Raw genomic sequence first — 25,425 nt, forward strand, 5'->3', positions numbered from 1 at the left:
AAAAAAAAAAAAAAAAAAAAAATGAATCTTTGTGTTTGGAGCTTGTTGCAGCAGCATGGGGAAAAAGGCAACAGGCACTTTCAACACTGACTAAATGAAAAAAGTGAACCAATCAGTAACTGCAGGAAACGAAGTTGTATCAGAAAGGAAACAGTACAGTGACTGGCTGGGAAGCTGTAAATACTATTTATGTACTATATAAACACTAGCAATTTATACAAAACTTGTGATAAAAGTCAATGAAGTGGGCTGGGTGCGGTGGCTCATGCCTGTAATCCCAGCACTTTGGGAGGCTGAGGTGGATGGATCACTTGAAGTCAGGAGTTCGAGACCAGCCTGGCTAACACGGTAAAACCCTGTCTCTACTAAAAATACAAAAATTAACTGGGCATGGTAACGTGCGTCTGTAGTCCCAGCTACTCGGGAGACAGAAGCAGGAGAACTGCTTGAACTTTGGAGGAGGAGGTTGCAGTGAGCCAAGATCACACCACTGCACTCCAGCTTGGGCAACCAAGCGAGTCTCCGTCTCAAAAAAAGTCAATGAAGTGGGTAAGTGTGAAAACAAGGTGGCCCCTCATTTCTCATTTCCCAATGAGATTAAAAAGCAGAATTTTTTTGGATCAACTTGAATAAAAACAGTTTAGGGGATAGAGAGTAAAAGAGCAAATGTCTATTTGTATCAACTAATACATTTTTTATTTTTCATAAAGCTTAATTCATTAAATTTAAATTACTGCCCTTTATTATAAGATCATGTCCTTTATTGTAAGATCACTTTCTTTAAGGATGGTTATAGGTTTTCACCATAAAATACTTAACTTTTTATTTATAAATTTATAAGTTACAATACAAAGAATATCTAGACAACCTTTATCTTGACTGCCCAATGATTAACATTTTCTCCCAATTATTCCTCTCTATACGTATATTTTTCCCTCTCAACCATTAATGAATGGTTTATATGCTTTAAGCCCTTTTACCTCTAAATCAGAAGTAGAAGCATAGCTCAGGGTTTTTTCACCTTGGCAATATTACTTTGGGCCAGAAAATGCTTTTTTTGTAGAAGGCTAGCCTGTGCATTATAAGATGTCTAGCATCATTTGTGGCAGTAACACTCGCCTTTATCCCCCAATGGTGACAACCAAAAATGCCTTTAGGCATTGCCAAATGTCCCCTGGAAGCAAAAAAAAAAAAAAAAAATCCCAGTTGAGAACTATTGCCTTATCCTTCAATGTGCCTTTCCTAGTAATAAGGATATTCTCTTACATAATCATAGGTCAGCTAGCATCTTCAAGAAATTTAACATTAACCCAATACTTTCATCTGATCTACCATCCATCCTCCAGTTTCGTCAACTGACTCAACAACACCCTTTACAAGATCTTCTTTTCTTCTTCAGCCCAGAGTCATGTATTTCATTTGTCATGTGCCTTAGTCTTTAATCTAGAGGGAGACCTTATCTTTTTTTATATTTGATGTCTTTTAAGAACGCAGTCCCTTTAAGACTTTTTACCCTTTTTCTAGAAATCTATAACTGTTCTCAAAAGTCTTTTTTTCTTAAAGACTTTATTTTTTGAGAAGTAATAAATTTACAGTAAAAGTGAAAATTTAGTAGAGTTCCCGTATGGCCCAGTTTCCCCTATTAACATCTCACATTAGTATTGAACATGCTACAATAAATGAAATACTGATATGTACACCGTCATTAACTAAAGTCTATACTTTCAGTTTTCCTTCATTTTTACTGTTCTTTTCTCTGTTCCAAGATCCCACAGTACATTTAGTCACCCTAAGTCTTCATTATTTAAGTTGTCATACAGCTTCTCTTGGTTGTGAGAATTTCTCAGGTTTTCTTGGTTTTTCATGACCTTGACAGTTTTGAGGAATCTTGGTCAGGTGTTTTGCTGACTGTTCTATTGGAATTTGTCTGATAGTCTCCTCATTATCAGGCTGGGGTTATGTTTTTGGCAGGTACATGGCAGAGATAAAGTGTCCTTTGTATCAGACCATTTCAACGATATATACTAACATGACCTATCAATGCTGACGTTGACCTTGATCATCTATCTGGTTGAGGTAGTGTTTATCAGGTTTCTCTGCTGTGAAGTTACTCTGAATCCCTTCCTAAACTATACTCTTTGGAACAAAGTGACTATGTATACCCCACACTTAAGGAACAGGGAGTTATATACTCCCCTCCTTGAGAATGGAATATTCATATAAAGTATTTGGAATTCTTCTGTATAGATTTCCTCTTTTAAAAAATAAAAAATTTCCTCGTTTTGGGTTTTAGGTGTCCTCAGGATTATACTTAGGTTGCACTACCTAATTGATGCTATAATTTTCAAGGCATCAAATCCAGAGGCACGAGGTCCATCTGCCCCTTATTGGTGATGTTAATTTTTTTTTTTTTCTTTGAGACAGGGTCTCCCAGGCTGCACCCAGGCTGGAGTGCAGTGGCATGATTTTGGCTCACTGCAACCTCCACCTCTGGGGTTCAAGCAATCCTTTTGCCTCAGCCTCCTGAATAGCTGGGATTACACATGTGCCACCTCACCCAGCTAATTTTTGTACTTTTCGCAGAGACGGAGTTTTGCCATGTTGCCAGGCTGGTCTCAAACTCCTGGCCTCATGTGATCCTCCTGCCTTGGCCTCCCAAAGTGCTGGGATTACAGGTGAGAGCTGCTGCACCTGGCTGGTGTTAATTTTAATGACCTGGTCTAGACATGGTCTGGTTTCTCCGCTGTACTTTTACTATTTTCTTTAATAAGCAATCTATGGGGAGACACTTTAAAGATAATGCAAATATTCAGTTCATCAAATTTTTACTTAATATTTAGGATCCAATGATTCTTGCCCAGTCTCTCACTGTGATGATTTCCCAACCCCAACATTCCCTGTACATTCACCAGTCAGCATTCTCTAAGGAACAGCTCTTTTTTTTCTCTTTTTATTTATTATTGGTATCAACTCATGGATTTCTATTTTTCAATGTTTTATTTTTTTGAGATAGCGTCTTGCTGTTGCCTGGGCTGCAGTGCAGTGGTGCTATCTTGCCTCACTGCAACCTCCGCCTCCCGGGTTTAAGCGATTCTTCTGCCTCAGCCTCCCAAGTAGCTGGGATTACAGGTGCCTGCCACCATGCCAGGCTTTTTTTTTTTTTTTTTTTTTTGGATTTTTAGTAGAGACGGGTTTCCCCATGTTGGCCAGGCTGGTTTCGAACTCCTGACTTCAAGTGATCTGCCCGCCTCAGCTTCGCAAAGTGTTAGGATTATAGGCGTGAGCCACCACGCCCAGCCTACTTTTCAAGGTTTTATAACTCGTTATTGTCCTTAATTATCTGGGTGCTCATACTGTCCCAGAGTAGGCCAGTGGGAGCCCCTTAAAGCCCACTCCTGTGTCATTCTGACATGCCCCTATCATTTTCTGAGCATTTCCTTACTTTCTTGCATAACAAGGTATTCCAGGCTTATCTTATAACCATTTCTCTGTCTCAGCCCTGGAACCAAACATTTCTCCTGACAGCCTTGGTATCTTTTAGTGGGGAATGATATAAGAAATAAAGATCTAGGTACTCAATGTACTTATTGCTATTTGGGTATCTCTTTGCTTCTGGGCCTTTCCACTGGACAAAGTATACACACATGTATTTTAGAAAATTATGAGTTCACACTTAAATCCCCAACTCCAAGCCATCCCCACAGGGCTTTTTTCTCACCTTCCCACACTTCACATTTGTGTCTTTTTCGACAGAATGCTGGCTCTTAACAAAACCTATCTACTCATTTGCTCAACCCTTTTAGACATTTAAATAGTTACAGAAGCATTACAGCATACCACTACAAAAAAACCGTTGGAGTTTAGTATTTCTCTGCAGTCACTTCTCTCTAGACTGACTACCGAGTATAAAAGTTCCTTGGATTATTTATTTCAATGTGGTTGTTACTGATTTGAAATAAGAATTGGTTTGCTTTTGGTTTTTAGTCTCCTCCATCATCCTTATTGGATTAATTTCGTTTTTTGGGGGAACTACTGGGAAGATCATCCTTCTTGCAAAAATAAAGAACTATACAAATAGGTGTAACTCAAAGAAATGTCATTTATTTCCCTGCCTCACCACCCACCCTGTTAAGCGGGTAACCAACTTTATCACTTTCTGGTTCATTCTTCTTGTGTATATTTTGAAAAAGTAAACAGTATATGTACAGCTATATGTATGTTTCCTTATTTCCATTTCCTACACAAAAGTCATACACTATATTCCTCTCTCCTGTGTTTTTATTAGTTTAGAACTATATCCTGGAAATCATTCCATTTCAGTGCACTGACATCTTCCTTATTCTTCTTGCAGCTACATAGTACTCCATTGTGTATGTTTATTCAACAAATCTCTCGTTTCAACATTTAGTTTTCAACGTTTTGCAACTGCAAATACGCTGCAGCAAACTTAGTATCTGTGTGTTTATACTGTGCATGGTATACCTCCAGGGTATATTCTTAGAAATGGGATGGCTGGGGGAGGCCGAGGCGGGCGGATCACAAGGTCAGGAGATCAAGACCATCTTGACTAACACGGTGAAACCCCGTCTCTACTAAAAATACAAAAAATTAGTCGGGTGTGGTGGCGGGCGCCTGTAGTCCCAGCTACTCGGGAGGCTGAGGCAGGAGAATGGCGTGAACCTGGGAGGTGGAGCTTGCAGTGAGCCAAGATTGCGCCACTGCACTCCAGCCTGGGTGACAGAGCGAGACTCCGTCTCAAAAAAAAAAAAGAAATGGGATTGCTGGGTAGGATATATGTATTCGTAATTTTGTTAGATACTGCCAAATTCCATTCCAAAGAAATGTAATCATTTGCACCAGCAATATTGAGAGTGCTTGTTTCCCCAGAGGTGCTGGGAATGTATTGTCAAGTGTCTGAATTTTTCCCAAAATGATGGATGAAAAATGGTATACCAGTATAGTTGTCACTGTCTTTTTTTTTTTTTTTTTAAAGCTCTCTATTTGGAAATAACTTTGAACTTTCAGGAAAGTTAGAAGAATAATACAATGAAGTCCTGTGTACTCTACTCAAACACAACAATTACTAATATTTTGCCCCATTTTTTTCTTCTCTAAACACATAGATTTTCTGAATAATTTGAAAGTTACGTATCACAAAATAATTCAATGTGCATTTCCTTGGAATAAAGACATTTTCTTATAACTGGAGCACAGTTGTCAGTTTTAGGAAATCTGACAGTATATGATACTTTTCCCTAATTCACCATCCACATTCCAACTGACTCAATGTCTTTATAGCATTTCCTCCTTCAAGACCAGGATCACATAAAAATTAAAAAGTTGTATTTATCTTTTTAGTGTCCTTTAATCTGGAAGATTAGTTTTAATTTTTTTTTAGATACAGGGTCTCCCTATGTTGCCCAGGCTGCACTCAAACTCCTGGTGTCAAGCGATCCTCCCACTACAGCCTCCTGAGTAGCTGGGATTACAGGTGCACACTGACGTGTTTCCTTTGAAATTATTTTTGAAGAATGCAAGCAAGCCCCTTCCCCCTTAACAGAATGCTTCTCATTTGAGGTTCATCTGATGTGTCTGTGTCCTTAGGAGACGCTGGTTATGTACCGCATAATATTACATTTGTCCTCAGGGTATTGTAACCACAGTCACAAGGTTCCTAGTTCCTATCTGTCTCTCACTAGTGATGTTAATGTTGATTACTTTGTTAGGGTGTAGTCCAGCTTTCCACTGTATACTATGTATTTCTCCTTGCAACCAACAGGCAACCTCAGGGACACACTTTGAAATATGACCACATTGTTTCTCACTGAAATCTCACCGCCATTCTTAAATTTGGCATCTAATGATAACTTGTGCTAAACCAAACATTAATATGATGGCTGCAAAACGATTTCCCAACTCCAGCACTTTCTTCTTATCAGTCAGCAAGAAATGTTGTCATCACCCCCTTTTATTGACATACCTACCTATTCCTTATCAGTATGAATTCACTAACTTCTATTTTTTTCCCAGTGGTTTATCATTCATCACTATTCTTATTCTGGGGCTCAAAATATGCCAGATGTGGCCACAATGACGTCCCTGAACTGGTTCTGTGTCCTCTTTTTTTTTTCCTAAGACAGTCTCCCCTTGTTGCCAGCACAGTGGCGTGATCTCAGCTCACTGCAACCTCTGCCTCCCGGGTTCAAGTGATTCTTGTGCCTCAGCCTTCTGAGTAGCTGGGATTACAGGTATGCACCAACAAGCCAGGATAATTTTTGTATTTTTAGTACAGGAAGGGTTTCACCATGTTGACCAGGCTGGTCTCAAACTCCTGGCCTCAAGTGATCTGCCCGACTGAGCCTCCCAAAGTGCTGGGATTACAGGCGTGACCTAACATACCAGACCTTCTGTGTCCTTTTGACATGCTTCCATCTTTTTTTTTGAGGAATTCCTTACTTTCTTCCTTATCAAGATATTCCAGGCTCATTTTATACCTATGCTGCTCTAGCCCTGAAATCAATAATTTTTCCAAGGAACCCTAGTCTTTATTAGCAAAGAACTGGTATTGAAAGCCAAGATCTGGGCACTCAGTGCAGTTCTACAGGGCATTTTTTGTTTTTTAAATGGAGTTCTCACTCTGTCGCCCAGGCTGGAGTGCAGTGGCATGATCTCCGCTCACTGCAACCTCCGCCTCCCAGGTTCAAGCAATTTTCCTGCCTCAGCTTCTCCAGTAGCTGGGACTACAGGCGCATGCCACCAAGCCCAGCTAATTTTTTGTATTTTTAGTAGAGGCAGGGTTTCACCGTGTTAGCCAGGATGGTCTCGATCTCCTGACCTCGTGATCTGCTCGCCTCAACCTCCCAAACTGCTGGGATTACAGGCATGAGCCACTGTGCCTGGCCCTAGAGGATTTTTTTATCTTATTTTGTGTGGTTTTATGTGCCTACCTTTTTTCTTCTTTAGGGTTTTTAGTCTTAATTTTCTTCAAAGTTCTTGAGAAATTTACATTTACCCTTTATCTGTATGCGTGGAAAACTGATTTTGCACATGAAGTTTTTGCCTGTATATTTAAAATATCTGAGGTAGCAAAACGCATCAGTATTTTATTTCATTGTACCTTGATTATAAGTCAGAAATTTTTTTCCTGAAGCATGGTACAGAAAATTTTCCCATATTTTTTCCTGGTATTTGTATAGTTTTTATATTTAGATCTAATGTGTCTGGACTTTATTATTATGTATGGCATGAAGAACAGTTCTAATATTTTTTCCAAATGGCTATCTAGTTGCTCCAATATCCTTTATCAAAATGTCCATCTTTATCTCAGTGACTTAAAATACCACTTTAAGTGCTAGGTTTCCATATGTAGTTGTGTCCATTTCTGGATTTCACACTACTTCCCTGGTCTATTCTTGTGCCAATATCTTGCTTTCTGAATCATTAAGCGTTTGGAATATATTCTGATATCTTGCAGAGCTAGATACCCCCTCAAAAATCTTTTAATGTTTTTACATTCTTGCATGTTTATTTTTCCAAGTGCACTTCAAGTATTAGATAGTTCAACTCTATACCAAAAAGTTATCAGTCTTTTTATATTAGGATCTCATTAAATTTCTAATTAACTTTGGAAAAAGTGACATTTTGATATGTCTCAAGGACAATGGATGTCTTTCCATTTGTTCAAGTCTGCTTTGTGTCTTTTGGGAATGTTTTATATAGCCTGCTCACAGAGGTTTTTAACAACTTTTTTAAGAAGTCAATCCTTAGGAATTTAATTACAGTTTGAGTATTCCTCATCCAAAATGCTTGGGATCAGAAACATTTCAGATTTTGGAATATGTGCATACACATAATTAGATATCTTGGGGATGAGACCCAAGTCTAAACACGAAATTCACTTGTTTCATAACCAACTTATACACATAGCGTGAAGATAATTGTATACAGTATAAAAAAAATTTTGTGCATTAATTAAGGTTTGTGTACACTGAACCAGCAGAAAGCAAAGGTGTCACTATCTCAGTTGCCTATGTGGTTATCTGTGGTGTCATGTCCACGCTCAAAGAGTTTCAAATTTTGGAGCATTTTGGACTTCAGGTTTTTGGATTAGGGATGCTCAATCTATGTTTTGTTGTTGCTATTGTAATCTTCTCTTTTGTTGTATTTTCTTAACTGGTTATTTTCTCACTACACAAAGGTTTATTATTTTATATCCTACCTCGCTGAATTGTTTGAACGTGGTTTTGTCATTGATTTTCTAAGGCTTTCCAGATAAACAATCATGTCACTAACAAAGAATCTTTTCTTCTTTTTCCACTGTTATGTCTCTAATTTGTTTTTTGAGACAGGGTCTCACTCTGTCGCCCAGGCTGGAGTGCAGTGGTGCAATCTCAGCTCATTGCAACCTCTGCCTCCAGGGCTCAAGCAATTCTTTCACCTTAGCCTCCTGAGTAGCTGGGACTACAGGCACGTACCACCACACCCGGATAATTTTTTTTTTTTTAATTCTTAGTAGAGACGGGGTTTCACCATGTTGGCCAGGCTGGTCTTGAACTCCTGACCTCAGGTGATCTGCCCACCTCAGCCTCCCAAAATGCTGGGATTACAGGTGTGAGCCACCACACCCGGCCATTTGTGTTCTTTTCTATCTGTATTGGCTCATATTTCCAGTATAATGTTAAGTCATGGAGAAAATGGGCATCCTTACTTTATTCTTGATTGTGGTGTTTCTTAGTAAGATTCTGGCTTTAGGGTTAAGGCTATGTACATGTGCATGTGTGTATTCATAAAAATAAAAATATTATATGTTAAGGAAGTATTCACCCATTCTTATTTTCTGAAAAGTTTTTGTTAGGAATAGGTGTTGAATTTTGTCATAGGCTTTTTCAGCTTCTATAAAGAGAACACAACTTTTCTCTTTTGACCGATTAGTATGGTGAATTACATAAACAGATTTCCAAATACTGAATCATCCTTGTATTCCTGCTATAAAACTCACTCGTCAAAATGTATTTTTGTAAATATGGTGTGAGAGACTGCACAGTAATAGTTTTCCATTAGTATCTGTATGTGATAACTAATTTTCATTTTTTGAGCTATCTTTATCAGGCTAAGAAATCAGTATTACTTTTTTTTTTTTTTTTTTTGAGACAGGGTCTTGCTCTGTTGCTTAGGCTGGAGTGCAGTGGCACGATCTTGGCTCCCTGCAGCCTCAACACCCCTGGGCTCAAGTGAACCTCCCACCCCAGCCTCCCAAGTAGCTGGGACTACAGGCACACGCCACTGTGCTCAGCTAATTTTTTAGTTGTTTGTAGAGATGAAGTCTCACTACAATTGCCCAGGCCAATCTCAAACTCCTGGGGTCAAGTGATCCTCCTACCCTGGCCTCCCAAAATGCTGGGATTACAGGCGTGAGTCACCGCGCACAGTCCAGCATTACTCTTACGTCCTAAAAATAATTAGCTTTCCATTTTCTATACTTATGTAGCATCGGGAATATCTGGTCAGGCAGAATTCCCCTGTGAAACCATCTAGGCCTGGTGTTTGGTGGGATGGTTCCTTGACAAATTTCTATTTCTTCTAGGAAAATTGGTCTTATTTTCTTTTAATCTCTAATGAGGTCAATTTTATTAAACAGTATTTTCCTAAAAAATTATCCATTCAATCTAGGTTTTGAAATGTATTTGTACAGAGGTGTGCAAAATAGTTCTGTATTAAAATAGTTCTCAATTTCTTCTGTATCCAATGTTATTTTCCCGTCGTCATTTCTTAAAATTTCATTTGTGCTTTCTCCCTTTCCCCAATTGGTTAAATTAGCTAGTGATTCATCTATTATGTGACTCTTCCCTCAAGGGTCCAAGATTGATTCATCAACTAGACATATAGTTTTTCTGTTAACTCATTAACTTCTACTTTTATCTTTATTTTCTTTCTTGTGCTTGTGGCTTACTTTGTTCATTTCTGAATTGGGAATTTATTTTCATTTATGTAAGTATGTAAGTGTTTAGGGCTATGAATTTTCCTCTGCTCACTGCTTTAAATGTGTTCCACAGATTCTGGTATGTAGTATTATGTAGTATTTTTCCTATCATTTTCCAGAAATTTGCAATTTGTGTTTCCCTTTTACCCATTAAACTTTTAAAAATTAAGGCATACTGTTGAACACTTACCAAAATATAGGACTTTTCTGTCACTCTAGAAAGCTCCTTCCTGTCCTTTCCCACTCAGTCTCTCTCCAGTCCTGAGTTCTATTAGCTTTGGCTAAATTTTGTATAGATTTAAGATTTTATATAAATGGCATAAAATCGTATGCATATTTTTGTCTAATTTCTTTGTCAGCATAGTATTTCTGAGATTCATTCATGTTACATGTATAAATGGTTTCTTTTTATTGCTGAGTAATACTCGTCAATATATCAGCTTACCCTTTCTTCACACAGATTTTACTATGAATAAAGCTGCCACGAAAATTCTTGTAAAAGGTTTTCTGTGAATACATAATACAAGGTTTCTTAATTTCAAGACGGAAGTGCAACGTCCTTTTGTTTTTTCGATTTGTTTTTGTTTTCTTGTATGGGATCTACTAACGTTTTTCTAATAGATTGACAATTTTTTGTGAATATTCTGTGTTTAAAAAGAACATACTCTCTGGCCCGGCATGGTGGCTCATGCCTACAATCCCAGCACTTTGGGAGGCCAAGGCAGGAAGACTGCTTGAGCCCAAGAGTTTGAGACTAGCCTGGGCAACATGGCGAGACTTCGTCTCTACAATGAGCAAAAAAAAAAAAAAATTAGCTGGGCATGGTGGTGTGCACCTGTGGTCTCAGCTACTTGGGAGGCTGAGGTGGGAGGATCACCTGAGGCGGGGAGGTCAAGGCTGCAGTGAGCCGTGATCATGCCACTGTACTCCAGCCTGGGAGACAGAGTGGGGGCAGGGGGAAGCAGTCTATTCTTATTAGGGATATACTTGAAGATTTGCATTATATTATTTAGATCTTTTATATCCTTTTTTACCCACTACATCTTGTGCTAAGTGTCAAAGTCCCCTAATTTTAGTTTTTCTTTTTTTTTTTTTGAGATGGAGTCTCGCTCTGTCGCCCAGGCTGGAGTGCGGTGGTGCGATCTCCGCTCACTGCAAGCTCCGCCTCCCAGGTTCACGCCATTCTCCTGCCTCAGCCTCTCCGAGTAGCTGGGACTACAGGCGCTCGCCACCACGCCCGGCTAATTTTTTTTGTATTTTTAGTAGAGATGGGGTTTCACCGTGTTAGTCAAGATGGTCTTGATCTCCTGACCTCGTGATCCGCCTGCCTCGGCCTCCCAAAGTGCTGATTACAAGCGTGAGCCACCGCGCCCGGCTATTTCTTCTTATACTTCATATAGATTTTGTTGTATACAGATTGTTGCTGTGTTATTTGGTACACATTTAACTGTGAATTCTTTGTTGTAAATCATGGTTTTTAGCATTATAAACTGTTCTCTTTTATCTGTTTTAATGCTTTTTTTGGTTTGAATTCTACTTTGCTATCAGCATTCTCAGTCTTGCATTCTTGGGGTTTCTATTTGCCTAGCATGTATTTGTCCTGGACTTTATGTTTGCTCTCAATTCTCCACGTATTTCATCATTAGGGTGTGCATCATGTACTGTGTACTTGTTTTTCTGTTCCATCATGGTTTTCTTTGTCCCTTTAAAAATTTCTCTCAGTATTTTGGAAAGTCTTCCTCATGCTTACCTTTATATTAATAGCTTTTACAGTACACTGTATTTTTTTCTTACCTAATCTTTTCTATTTGGTCTTTTGGTTTTAGATGGTAGCCCCTGACTCCCTCATATTACTTCAATTACAGTAATTATTCTTATTCTAGTTCTGAAAAGAACAGTTCTAGACAGGGTCTCATTCTGTTGTCCAGGCTAGAGTGCAGTTAGGCAAACACAGCTCTCTGCAGCCTTGACCTCCTGGGCTCAAATGATCCTCCTACTTCAGCCTCCTGAGTAGTTGGGACTACAGGCATGAGCCACCATGCCTGGCTAATTAAATGCTTTTTTTTTGTAGAGACTGAGTCTCACTATGTTGCCCAGGCTGGTCTAGAAGTCCTGGGCTCAAGTAATCCACCCACCTAAGCCTCCCAAAGTGCTGGGATTACAGGTGTGAGCCACCACACATGGCCTTAGTTTTTCCTTTTATTTCCCATCCCATTATATTTTAGTTGCATTCTTTCTGCTTTGTCAGAATGTATAATGTTTATGTACTATTCTCTAGGTCCCTACTATTGGTTTTAATCTTAGTTCAAAAAGATATCTGAAATACTTATTGTCAGTCTTTTTGTAGGAAATGTCCCAAATATCTCTTTTAGATGAAAGTCATCCTTTTCGAGTGTCCTCAGGAGGGGTAAACGAGTACAGTATTCCCTGAGTTCCTGCATGTTCAAACTGTTGTTCTGCAGTCTTAATACCTGAACAACAGTTAGCTGGATATAAAATCCTTGGCTAGTAGTCACTTTCCTCATGCTGCTCTGCTGTCTTGCTTTGTTATGCTGCTTTTGAGAAATCTGACACTGGTCTAATTCTCTTGCCTCTACGTCACGTCTTTGCCTGGAGACCCTGAGAATTCTTTGCATCTTTACAGTCATACAGCTTTACTAGGAAATATCTTTGAGTGTGCCTTCTGGTATGAACTTCTATGGTATAGATTCAGATCTCTTTTCACTTCCAGAAAGTTTTCTTGGATTATAGTTTTAAATATTTTCTCTTCTTGAAGGACACCAATTACCTACAGTAGACTTTGGATCCATCTCCCATTTCAACTTGGTCAATTTTCAAAACAAGAATCTCATCTCAATTATCCTGTTTTCCTGCTTTTCTTCAATACTTTTTATTAAATATGAATTTGAATTTGTCGTGTGGGAATGTTAAAACTTCATTATTGGTTATGATTTCATCTTCTATTTTTCTGTTTAATCTACTTTGTGTTCATTTCTTAATGCTTTTTGTTCCTTTCTGTTCTGAGTTTTATATTTGTTTCAGAATATTTCTTAATTTTATTTTTCAAATCTCCAAACATTGGTTTGAGGATGTTTAATTTCACTTGGAGCATTGTGTCAATTTTTTCCTGCTTTTTTTGATGGGGGTAGATTTTCATCAGTTGAAATGCTGATTCACATTTCCTGTTTGTTTTTTCTTACAGTTCTGTATGGATGTGGCCTGCTCTTTTCCATTTCTGTTCATTTCATAGGCAGAGCTCCTAGTTCAAGAACACCCTCTTAAGTTCAGTTTTTTTCTTTTCCTGAAGAATTTTTTCTTCTTTCTTCTTCTTCTTCACTGCCATGTCTCCAAGTCTTCATGTTTCCCTTATGAGGCAATGCTTATAATTTAAAGCTACCAATTCTGGTACTGCTTACCTTTAAGCTCTTCTCTATACATAGAGCTGTGAACTATCAAACTCCAAACCTATGATCAATGTTTTGGAACTTCTTTCAGATTTTCTCTTTCTGGGAGTGGATCTTTGTACCTTGTCTAAAGCTTTCACGCTCCCATACCTCTTTCAGTAAATTTGTCAAGCCTTCCCTCTCCCACTTTTAACACCTAGAGGAATGAGCATAAGGAGCAGTTGGAATTTGGTTTATTTCTCTACCTATAAGAATCTACAATCTCTATTTATAGGTAGAGAAATAAACTAAATTTGTGACTTGAACTCAAACACATTTTGTCCTATAGGAGTTTATTTGTAAATTCTACAATAACCTAATATTGGACTTGCTCTGTCGTTCAGGCTGCAGTGCAGTGGCATGATCTTGGCTTATTGTAACCTCTGCCTCCCAGGTTCAAGCGATTCTCATGCCTCAGTCTCCCAAGAAGCTGGGATTACAGTGTGTGCCACAACACCTGGGTAATTTTTGTATTTTTGGTAGAGACAGGGTTTTGCCATGTTGGCCAGGCTGATCTCAAACTCCTGGCCTCAAGTGATTCGCCCACTTCGGCCTCCCAAAGTGTTGGGATTACAGGCATGAGCCACCGCACCCAGCCATGTTGGAATATTTTTGTTACTGATCTGATTTGGTTATTATTATAATATTTGTAATATGCTTAGTATGTGTCAGGCATATTCAGCACTTAAATCTGTAGCAGCACATTTAAACCTTATGAGCGTTACTCTCATTTTATAGGAGGAAGCAGTGGCCCAAATAGGCTAAGCAACTTGCCCAAGATCATATAACCACCATGAACACTAATAATATGAATCATGGGACTATCTTAAAACGTTTTAAATTTTAACCTTCTCCCCCCACCCAATACTGGTTCTGTCAGCTAGCCTCTGTAAGCATAGAAAACAAGCATCAAATAAATATGTTTCAGGTAATGTGCCTTCATGAACATTTTGCTCTTCAAAAGAAAACCGAGGCCAGGTGCAGCAGCTCACACCTGTAATCCCAGCACTTTGGGAGACCAAGGTGGGTGGATTACTTGAGGTCAGGAGTTCCAGACCAGCCTGGCCAATATGGTAAAACCCTGTCTCTACTAAAAATACAAAAATCAGCCAGGTGTGGTGGTGGCACCTGTAGTCCAGCTACCAGGGAGGCTGAGGCAGGAGAATCACTTGAACCTGGGAGGCGAAGGCTGCCGAGAGCCGAGATTGCGCCACTGTACTCCAGTCTGGGCGACAGAATGAGACTCTGTCTCAAAAAAACAAAAAACAAAAAACAAAAAAACACAAAACTGCAGATCATATTAGATGACTATTTACGGTCTTGAATATAGGGAGATGGAATGATTGTAAGAAGGTAAACCTTGCTTTATATTTGGGCGTATGTTCTAACTCCCTGTCTACTATAAAGTCACTAATGTCTGAAATTCATATACTAAATAAATAATATAAGCCTAAGCTTTGGAATTAGAGAGATAGATACTAGATGAGAAAGCTAAAAGAATGGAAGTAGTTGTCTCATCAGAGCTGAATTGGGACAAGGAACCATTTTTTTGGAATACTTTTAGCATTGTTTAATTATTGTACTAACAAGTGCATGTATTACTTTGATAAAAAAAGCTAATTTATATGAAGTATATAGTACATTAAAAAATTAAGTTGGTATATATTGAGAGATTGATGATATCTGGTATCAGTAAATACATGTGGGAAAAACAGTGCTCACATACACTTGGTAGGAAGGTAAACTTACACTATCTTTCTGGAAGGCGATTTGACATTACACATGAAAACTTAAAATGGCTATGCCTTTTGACTAGGTAATTCCATTTTTAGGAATCTGTCCTTCAGAAATACTCATACATAATACATACAAGGACACAAGAACTTATGTAGAAGGATGTTTGCTAATGTAATAATAATGAAAAACTGGAGACAATCTTACAATCAGCAGGGGAATGATGAGCAACAGGTAAAATACTGAGTGGAAAAATAAATCACAATATATAGTATAATAAAATATATCACAGTATGACTCACTGTTTATTCAAAGAAACAATATACACTGGCATATACACAGATCAATATATGTATGTTTGTTTTTATGTGCACTAAGAAAGACCTTAGGAGTAGCTAAACTTTTAGCAGGGTAGGAGTAGCATGAGAAGATGAATCTAACTTTTCAATATTTTTCTTTTTTAAAACATTATAAGTGTACTTCTATAATAAAAAATAAAACAAAAGGTTTTTATAGTAACAAAATTAAAGAAGAGATCACAAATCACAACAGAACTTCATTGTCCTACTGTAACTGTCACTTAGGTAAACCATCCTCCCTATGAAATCTACAAGGGAATTAAAAGGCATAGTCATTAACTTATTGGTATAATCAAACAAAAGTTCCAACAAAACTAAACATTTCTGGGAGAAACGACAGAAAACACTTGAAATCTTAAATGCAGGTGTCAATAAATATGGAGCCAAGTAATATTAATAATAGTATAATTTCAGTATGAGTAAACTCATCAGATATGAATAAACTCATCAGAAGTCAACACCAATTCTTCATTATCCAAACCCACTGGGAGCAGTGGCTCACATAATTTTCAAAGTTTTGTATTTAGCTATGGAGCAAATATTTTCTAGAAGCTTAAATTTGAATGTTGTACGCGTGAGATCACAAAGTACAAAACAGAGATCAATACATATTCTACAATGACTGAACCTGGTAGGAGCTCAAGAGCTATTTAGCTCCTGCAGGCCTCTTTTTCGTTCTATTATACTATGAGGATGAAAGCACATTCTGGTATAGTGATAAAACTCATCAGTGTAAAGAGAAATGCCTTCTTTCTTTCTAAGCTTACTGTTACGAGGAACATAAATGGTAAGGATTTGGGATTACTGGGTTTTTATTTCCCACAAATTCAATGTGCAAGCAAGAATAAATTCATGTCAATGATACAATCAAGAGAAAACCGAAGGCAATAATATTCTGAACAACTCATCTAAAGAAATGGAAAAGTACCCAGGAGAATGACAGGAGAGGACAATATTCTACATAGCAATATTTTAAGATTTAAAGCAACAGTGAGCAAAAGGAAGTCATTCTTTGATCTACAAGAAATACAAATTTCTACCTCTTTGGGTTCAACTTCTAGACCTATCACTGTTATGACTTTGGATGTAACAATTACTTGGGTCTCAGTTTCCCTCTCTTCTAAATAAGAAAAACATCACTTACCACACAGGAAGGATGTATGACAAAATAAAAAAATTCACATGAATAGGCTTTCAGTTCTCCCGAAGAAAGCTATGAATCCTTAAGTACGAACCTGAAAAGCTAATTAAAAATAAGATGACCATATCAAAATTATGTCTGAAACATGCAGTGGCCTAGAGATTCCCTGAGATCATTATCAGCTATCAATTCTACCCCCAATAATAGAATTCATACTCAAGCTGGGTGTGTAGGGCAAATGTGGTCTGAATGATCAAACAAGATCATTTATTAGTACGTTAACATAGAGACGGGCCAGGTGCAGCGGCTCACGCCCGTAATCCCAGCACTTTGGGAGGCTGAGGTGGACAGATCACAAGGTCAGGAGTTTGAGACCAGCCTGGCCAATATGGTGAAACCCCACCTCTACTAAAAATACAAAAATGAACTGGGTGTGGTGGCACTCGCCTGTAGTCCCAGCCACTCGGGAGGCTGAGGCAGAAGAATCGCTTGAACCCGGGAGGCGGAGACTGCAGTGAGCCGAGATCATGCCACTGCACTCCAGCCTGGGTGACAGAGCGAGACTCCATCTTAAAAAAAAAAAAGAGAGAAAATAAATTAAACAGCTTATTCAGTGTCATATTGATTTGATATAACCTAAAAACACTTGATCTGAAATGATAACATTCTCTTGGTGTTTACCTTTAAAAAATATATTTGGAACTGGTTGCTCAGAAGATATAAAACCACTGAACAATAGTAACTACAGGCTGTTAATAATTAAAGTTGGGTTAAACACATACATATACACAAGGGGGCTACTTCTCTGGTGTATAAAATAATCTATAGCAAATTTTAAAGCTTAGAAGTCTTAAAGTAATAGATGATGATAACCTTTTCTTTTTTTCCTTTTTCTTTTTTTTGAGACGGAGTCTCACTCTGTCGCCCAGGCTAGAGTCCAGTGGCACAATCATGGCTCATTTCAACCTGGGTCTCCCACCAGACTCAAGCAATCCTCCCACCTCTGCCCCCGAGTAGCTGGGACTACAGGTGTGTGCCACTACACCTGACTAATTTTTGTTATTTTTTTTTTGTAGAGACAGGGTTTCGCCATGTTGCCCAGGCTCATCTTGAACTCCCGCGCTCAAGCAATTTGCCTGCCCTGGGCTCTCAAAGTGTTGGGATTACAGGCGTGAGCCACCACACCTGGCTAATATTAACCAATATTTATTGAATGATATATGCAAATCATTATGCTTAGCACCAGAAATACAAAGAAGTATTAGACTTAACATTCCTGTCCTACAATTTAGACTGCAAACGGTGGCCAAATAATTCGGCCACAGCATTGAACAAACTAATGAGTATTACATACAACCAGTTTTAAAAGACTAGTAGTAGGAATTAAACATAGTGAAAAAGGAAAAACCAAAGCCTGGGAACACATCTTAACATTTTATCTTATGACTTGTCTCATCTTTTACAGCAGCTTACATTTTTTTAAACAGCAGGCATAACATCTGAGTGGAGGTTTACAGAAACTACAGAAGGCAGGGCTGATGTTCACCCTGTATTTCAGATGAGGAAAGTGAAGCTTTCAAAGAGGTTACACAACTCACTTAAGATCGCAGTTCAGAGAGCTAGCTTGCCGACTTTGTCCAGAGCTCACTTCTACTACACTAAATTCTAAATTATCAGTGCTAAAGTGAGAACTCGAAGGGACCTCAGAAATCTAATGGAGTGTTTCCTAACCAACCTGATAAACTCTCTGGGGTATACATTAAAAACACAATCCCAGGACCCACTGCAGACCTACTAAATAAGTTATAGGAGAGAGGTTTTGTATTTTAACAAGAGCCTCCAAGAAGTGATTCTAATGATTAGTTATGCTTAGAAAACAGTGTTCTATGTCTGTATATCCAGTATGCCAGACATTTGGCTACTTAAATTTACATTGATTATAACGGCAAAATTAAAAATTGAGTTCTTCAATTTTTAGTTCCACCAGTTACATTTCAAGTGCTCAACAGCCACATGTGGCTAGTGGCTATCATAACTGGACCGCAAAGATATAGGAAATTTCCATCATTGCAGAAAGTTCTATTGGATTAAGCTGATACTAGACTAACCCTTCAACTGCCATGAGAAAATGGAGGCACAGGATCTTGTCCAAGGGCCATGGAGCTAGTCAGTGGCAGAATTGTGACATCAACCTCACTGCCTGCACCCCTCCTATTGTATCACCTCATTCTATCTCATATTCAGGGTTTGTTCAAATTGGAATTATTTCCTTTTCACCTTTTATTGTGGGTTCCAGCAAAGCAAGAAGAGAAATCCTAAATTGGCAGGTAAAAAAATCCTTAAGCCAAGGTTTATTAAAAAATGATTAAATCTATCTGCAATTTTTGCATGAAATCAAAAGTCATCTTGCACAGTTAAGAATACTGTGGTGTTAAGAGACATATCTTAGCTTGTTTTAAGTGTTGTAAGTCCTTTCTCTTTTATTGTCCTGATGTTTTTATTCTTTCTTGAATTTTGAAACCCTCAGACTAATGATACATAAGTGTGAAAGGTTATATCTTATTTAGCAAACATTTTAAAGATGAAAAGCTGAGAAACAGAGAGCAACCCAAAAAATGTCACTTGTCTAATTTTAGAATGTGGTTACTCAGACTACTGAGCACTCTTGGCTTTTAGTAATTCAGTGGTTTAGTATTTATACTAATATGTTGTTTTCACTTTTAAACTATAGCTTATATTTTCCTTTGACCACTGTTACATTTGAAAACAACTTAAAATGTTGTTTTAATTTTCAACATAATTGAGGGACTAAAAGCAGCACTAGAACATCTAGAAAGGTTTAGATAATAAGGTCAACATATAACCAGCTTTAAAGAATATGGCAGCGTCTTAAAAATAAAACCAGTTGTTCCTGTCTAGTATGTTTAGAATGCAGATGTCTCCAAAGTCAGTCAACTTAAGTCATGACAGTTCATGTTTAAAGTAAGCAGGAAAACGACTTGGAACTCCTTATTAATTAAAATGTTAAAAACACTATTTTTACAGCTCTACTGATCCTTTTTCATAAGCTGAATTCTAGTGAGTAGATTTAGAGGAAATATTTTATGTCAAACATTACATAAAGTTAGCAACTGGATGGTTAAAAAGCATGACGCAACAACGTAAGGCACTATGAACAAATACTTATTCAAGACAGATGTTGCCATAATTTGCCAGGTACTCCCAAACATTCAGTATGGGGTTCTAGATAGACAGAAGCTACTTGTTATTCAGAGAAGGAGGTGGTGCAAAAAAAAAAAAAAAAAAAAGCACAGCTATTCTCTTTCTAAACACTCTGGTGTTGAGGTGAACAAATGAAAAATAACAGTCTAAGTACACAAGAGCAAAGCAACAGTCTCTAAGTTATAAGAGGAGGAGAGAAAAATTGAGTCTAACCTTTTAAATAGGAGACTGGGGCTTAAGGTGAAATTTATTTGCTGGCTTTTAAATCAGATGCATTATTTCTACATTATACCTGTTATGTCTTGACCCCCACTTCACCACATTAGAGAGTAACAGGTATATCCAAGATTCTTAGGCCAATAAAACTACTTTTGGAGGCAGCATAGCTCACCAAATGAAGGAGAATGTTAGAAAAACACCCAGTGACAATAGTTGCAACTACCTCAACCACCCAGTGATAAGTACTGGTGCATGCTAGTATAAGGAGAATTAAAAATATTGTAAACTCTAAACAAGTATTAAAATGGTTCGTAAATTTCAAATCTCATAAAAGATAGTTACTTTAAAAAAAAAAAAAAAGGAGTAAAAGCATTTGGAAGAGGGGCCCTTGGAGGAAAGACTAGCTTCCGAGGAACACAGGTCAAATACGGGTGGGGGTGGTAATCATCTAATCATCCCTCGATCAGGTGATGCTTCTAACAGCTTCCCTACCATCCCTAAGAGACAGTTTTAGACATCCTTAGGAGAAGTGATTTAGGTAACAAGCAAATGTGTTTTGTGATACAAGAACCACGGAGATGACGCTGAAATTTCTAACTTCAAAGAGATGCACTCGTGAGAGAATACAGGCACGAAATTCCCATATTGTAATTCTTTAGCTTCCTGTAGAAAAACATCTTCAGGCATGTAAGCCAGCACACTTGACACTGACCCAGCAAAGTTTTCGGCTAGCCCTCACTATCTCTCAACCCCCCCTTCCTCCACTTCCCTGCTGTTCTTTCCTGGCACAGAAAATATAGGCCAATGAGCAGTGGGTGGGTGAGGAGGATGTGAGAGAAAATTTGAGAAGTAAAAAAAGGAGCAACTTAACCAGGACATGAATGAGACTGAAGGGTCTAATAAGGGTAGGCAGACAACAATTAGAACTACTGAAACATGGGCTTTCCTGGCCTGAGCGCTCAGTTCTTTTAGAGGTGTAAGCAGGATCAGACTACCTACCACTTGTCAGAGAGGCTGCAGAGGGGACGGCTGCTTTGGATGACCTCTAATGTCTCTTCCGACTCTGAAACGTTAGGATTCTTATTTCACAAAGGAGAACGCAATGGTCACAGAAGCCCACCAACCTGAAACCCTTTTAAATATGCAGCCTTGGAGGCTGCTTCCCAAACACCACTCCCACCTCTCCCGCACGTGCCCACCCCGCCCCCTTTCAATATTTCCACCTCCACGTGCAAACCGCCTCGCGGCACTGGCCCCAAGGCAGATAGACACCTTCCCCTGCAAAGCACCAAAACTACGCTCCCCCTCCCCGCCAAGAAGAGAGGACTACTCCGCTCTCCCACCCCGGGTGGCTAAAAAAGGAAAAGTCTCGGATCCAGCCTTTCCCCCCTAGCCAGAGCAGGGGGCGGGGGCAGGACGCAGAGAAAAACTTTCTTCTCGAATTTTTCTTCCAAAGGGTGGAGGAGATGGAGAGAACCCCGACGAGTCCAGGGCTGACGGGGTGGGGGGAGGGGAACCCCTGAACCGTTTAACGGCTGGAAGGGGGAGGGGGGCTCCGGAGGTTGAGGGGGCGTGGGATGGAGAAGCAGGCCAGGGAGCGGGGTCAGGGAGCTGCGGGGTTCCTGGGGTCGGGGAGCTGCAGGCGTCCCCCCCACCTGGCACACAAAGCGGCTGCCGCGCTCGGCTCTCACCAGATCCTTTGTGTTTTCCATCAGGGCCTCATGGGTAGGGGTTGTCCGTGCTCCCCGAGCCCGCGGCGCCCCCTCCCCGGGCTGGGGGCAGGTGCCTCTCCCCGGGACTGCGGCGACTACACGGGGCCCCCGGCTGGGCCCAGACCGGTGGCGGCTGCAGCAGCCCCCGGATTTCCCCCCTTTAACTCGGGTGGCCCCAGGATATCAACAACATTAGCATAGCCCTCCCTCCCCAGCGCGCCTGCGCCGTGACCCGCGCCCCGATTGGCCCACTTCCCTACATACCCTCCTCTCTCGCTTCCAGCGTGGGACCCTCTGCAGGCTCCGTACTCCACGGACCGTACCAAGACGAAGGGAGGAAAGAGTATTGGGGCTTGTGTCCAGTGGTTAAAGTCAAGAGGAAAAGCAGAAGTTCCATTCAGCCGTCCCAGTGTATACTCGGGCTTTCTTGCGCTCCTTTCAATGTTGCAGCTGCGAAGTTGTGTTGGAAAAATTTTCCACTCCAGTCATGCCGCTTCCCCCTACACCCGGAAGATTGGCCCTCCCGGAGGAACTCCCACACGGGGCGGGGCTGGGAGGGGAGTGGGAGTTACGTAGAGGGAGGGAGTGCTGGTCACGTGGCAAGAGGCTGCGCAGGCTCCTTCCGGCCCTCGGGGCTTCGGCGGCGGCGGCCAGCGAGGCGCCTGGGCGCATGCGCAGCGAGGTTCCACGTGAGCGCCTGCGTTTCTCCTCAAACCTAACGATGCCGCCGGAACGGAGGAGGCGAATGAAACTGGACCGGAGAACCCGAGCGAAGCCGAAGCGGAAGCCCGGAATGAGGCCGGACTGGAAAGCCGGAGCGGCGCCAGGCGGGCCTCCCCAAAAGCCTGCCCCTTCATCCCAGCGGAAACCGCCGGCCCGGCCAAGCGCGGCGGCCGCTGCGATTGCAGTCGCGGCGGCGGAGGAGGAGAGACGGCTCCGGCAGCGGAACCGCCTGACGCTGGAGGAGGACAAACCGGCCGTGGAGCGGTGCTTGGAGGAGCTGGTCTTCGGCGACGTCGAGAACGACGAGGACGCGTTGCTGCGGCGTCTGCGGGGCCCGAGGGTGAGGGAGGCCGCGGCGCGCAGGCTGGGCGCACTCGGGCGGGGCGCGCGGTGGGCGGTGAAGCTCCGGGGGGCGGAGCCTGGGCGACCTGCGGCGGCGGGGAGCGCTCAGGTGGGCGGGAGCCCGAGAACGCGGGCGCGGAGGGTCGCAGCTGCGGGTCCCTCGCCTCCCTTCTCCAGACTGAAAGTGCCTGGAGGACGGGGACCGCGTCTTTCTCCGCCCCCGGAGGCGCCGCTGCTCGGGTATCTGCGAACTGTGGTCGTGAGCATCTTTCGCTGCTGCTCGACTCCGGTAGCCTCTTCCCAAACTGAGGGTGGTCTTTTGATCGCCTGCCTCAATTCCTCGTGATTCAGGAATTCGATGTCGTTGATGGAATCCATTCGTGGGCACGGGCCTGGGCATGTGCGCTGTAACTATCTCCCTATGTGACTATGAGACCCACCATGTTTTGAGAATGATCGTATATTTCGTTCATTTAGCCAATATCGGTGAACCTGTTGGTTGCCAGATACCCTTTCTGGCAATGGCAAACCCTGCGTGGTTGATCATACTTTTTGCACACATGTTGCTATCCCTTTAATTCTATACCAGGCTTTTCTTGAGAGAGTCCCAGACATTGTTCTAGGCACTGGAGGAGACACAGCAATGGAAAAAACTGACAAATAATCCCTGCCTCTTGGCGCTTGTGTGCTAGTGGCAGAGACAAGACAAATGAGATAAACGAGTAAACTTAAGGTTTATTGGTGACAAGTGCTGAAGAGAAAAAAGGACATTCGGGAAAGGGAGATGAGCGTGTGTAGAGGAGGCCTGTGAAATTTTAGATAAAGGGGGCAGAGGAAAGCTCACCGAGAATTACCCAGGCCATGTTTATTACACAAATGCTGACCTAGCTAATGTCAGCTGCTTACCAGAGCCGCCTTCGGGTGCTTGTGGGAGAAGTGGCAGCAATCTGTTTGGGAAGTACAGAACTATTACTGGAAACATGCTGAACTGTGTGACAATTTTGTCGTCTGGAAAAGGAACAGTGTACGGAGGTGGGAGCTGTTGGGTTTGAAGGCTATTAGACTGGTAGTAGAGCGAGTTGAAACCACTTGCACATTTCTGTTATTGGTTTTGGCAAGCTCAAACTCACTTCAAAGGGTATTCTGTGGTCTAGGTTTAGATTTTTTTTTTTTTAAGACTCGCCCTGTCGCCCAGGCTGGAGTGCAGTGGCGCCATCTCGGCTCACTGCAACCTCCGCCTCCCTGGTTCAAGCGATTCTCCTGCCTCAGCCTCTGGAGTAGCTGGCATTACAGGCGTGCGCCACCACGCCTGGCTAATTTTTTTTTTTGTATCTTTAGTAGAAACGGGGTTTCGCCATCTTGGCCAGGCTGGTCTCAAACTCCTGACCTCGTGATCCGCCCGTCTCGGCCTCCCAAAGTGCTGGGACCACAAGTGTGAGCCACCGCACCCGGCCTAGGTTTAGATTTGATAGTATAAACTTTATGGTATAAATTTATAACTTTAGAATTTAGATTTGATGGTATAAATATATTTATTTTTTACTTACTTAGAGATAAGGTCTAACTCTGTCACCCAGACTGCAGTGCAGTGGCACCTATTAGTCTTCCAGCTCCCTTTTGCTAATAGTAACTGGTTGCTCTTCTTGTTGGTCACAGATAAATTACACCTGCACAATTCTCCGAGCACTTTAAGCCCAGAAGTCAGCTTCATCCTCGTAGGCTCAAGTGATCCTCCTGCCTCCGCCTCCCAAGTAGCCAGCTGGGGCCACAGGTGCACACCACACACCCAGCTAAATTTAAAAATTTTCTGTAGAGACGAGGTCTCCCTATGTTGCCCAGGCTGGACTCGAACTCCTGGGCCCAAGCAGTCCTCCCACCTTGACCTCCCAAAGTGTTGGGATTACAGGCATGAGGCACTGCGCTCTCTGCTGGTATAAAGTTTCTTAAGGAGGTAGGGGATCAAAAACAGATCAGGAAAATGGGGATATCTTTGACTCTAGTTTGCTTCCGGTCCTGTAATTTCTGTAGTTCTGACATTTCTCCTCCTTTTTTCATCTGCAGACTCATTTTTTGTTCTTGTCTTACTTGATGTTTTCCTTTCTGCTGTTGAGTGTTGACTTTTTCTCCTTGACTGTTCCATCTTGCTTCACCTGTCCAGCCAGTGGTGCTGTTCTCTGATTTCTCCATTTTCTGCCTCTGTCTCCAGCATTTGCAATGGTAGCATTCTATCCCATTATTTCACCAGAGAGTGGTAGAAAAAACATTCTATAAGCCGTTTAGCTATAAGGCCTATGTGTCTGCAGTCATGGGATAGGAAAATCTCAGTGCTTGAGGGTGTTTTGTCTGCTGTAGGTTCAAGGACATGAAGACTCGGGTGACTCAGAAGTGGAGAATGAAGCAAAAGATAATTTTCCACCTCAAAAGAAGCCAGTTTGGGTGGATGAAGAAGATGAAGATGAGGAAATGTAAGTTGCCTAACTTTTCTTCTGAATCCCTCTGGACACTTAAAAAAGTTATTTTGCAGATTTTAAAATCATTCTTTTTTTTTTTT

General features: G+C 41.0%; 2 protein-coding genes across 12 annotated transcripts in view; one reads left to right on the top strand and one right to left on the bottom strand.

Annotated features, from left to right (window-relative positions):
- The window catches only part of LOC116463570 (MBT domain-containing protein 1), an 84,981-nt gene extending 61,093 nt beyond the window's left edge, over positions 1 to 23,888 (bottom strand). For 3 of the 10 annotated variants that reach the window (XR_009212083.1, XM_058434722.1, XM_058434723.1), the window contains exons 1-2: positions 22,074 to 22,548; positions 21,097 to 21,160 (exon numbers count right to left, since the gene is read on the bottom strand). Coding sequence is in view for 4 of the 10 variants with exons in the window: in XM_058434722.1 (XP_058290705.1) it covers positions 21,097 to 21,160; positions 22,074 to 22,206 (197 nt within the window). In the remaining 6 variants the exon portion in view is untranslated. Of the gene's footprint in view, positions 1 to 16,659; positions 16,759 to 21,096; positions 21,161 to 21,440; positions 21,556 to 21,788; positions 21,940 to 22,073; positions 22,549 to 23,780 lie in introns of those variants that run through there. The other 7 variants (XM_032146737.2, XM_032146735.2, XM_032146742.2 and 4 more) reach the window with 6 other exon arrangements.
- Positions 22,403 to 25,425, top strand: part of LOC116463572 (U3 small nucleolar RNA-associated protein 18 homolog) — a 35,212-nt gene continuing 32,189 nt past the window's right edge. For both annotated transcript variants that reach the window (XM_032146744.2, XM_058434728.1), the window contains exons 1-2: positions 22,403 to 22,872; positions 25,227 to 25,339. In XM_032146744.2, the coding sequence (XP_032002635.1) occupies positions 22,480 to 22,872; positions 25,227 to 25,339 (506 nt within the window). In that variant the 5' untranslated portion in view covers positions 22,403 to 22,479. The remainder of the gene's footprint in view (positions 22,873 to 25,226; positions 25,340 to 25,425) is intronic.

This window comes from Hylobates moloch, unplaced genomic scaffold, assembly GCF_009828535.3.
Source record: "Hylobates moloch isolate HMO894 unplaced genomic scaffold, HMol_V3 SCAFFOLD_42, whole genome shotgun sequence".
In the NCBI taxonomy this organism is placed as follows: domain Eukaryota; kingdom Metazoa; phylum Chordata; class Mammalia; order Primates; family Hylobatidae; genus Hylobates; species Hylobates moloch.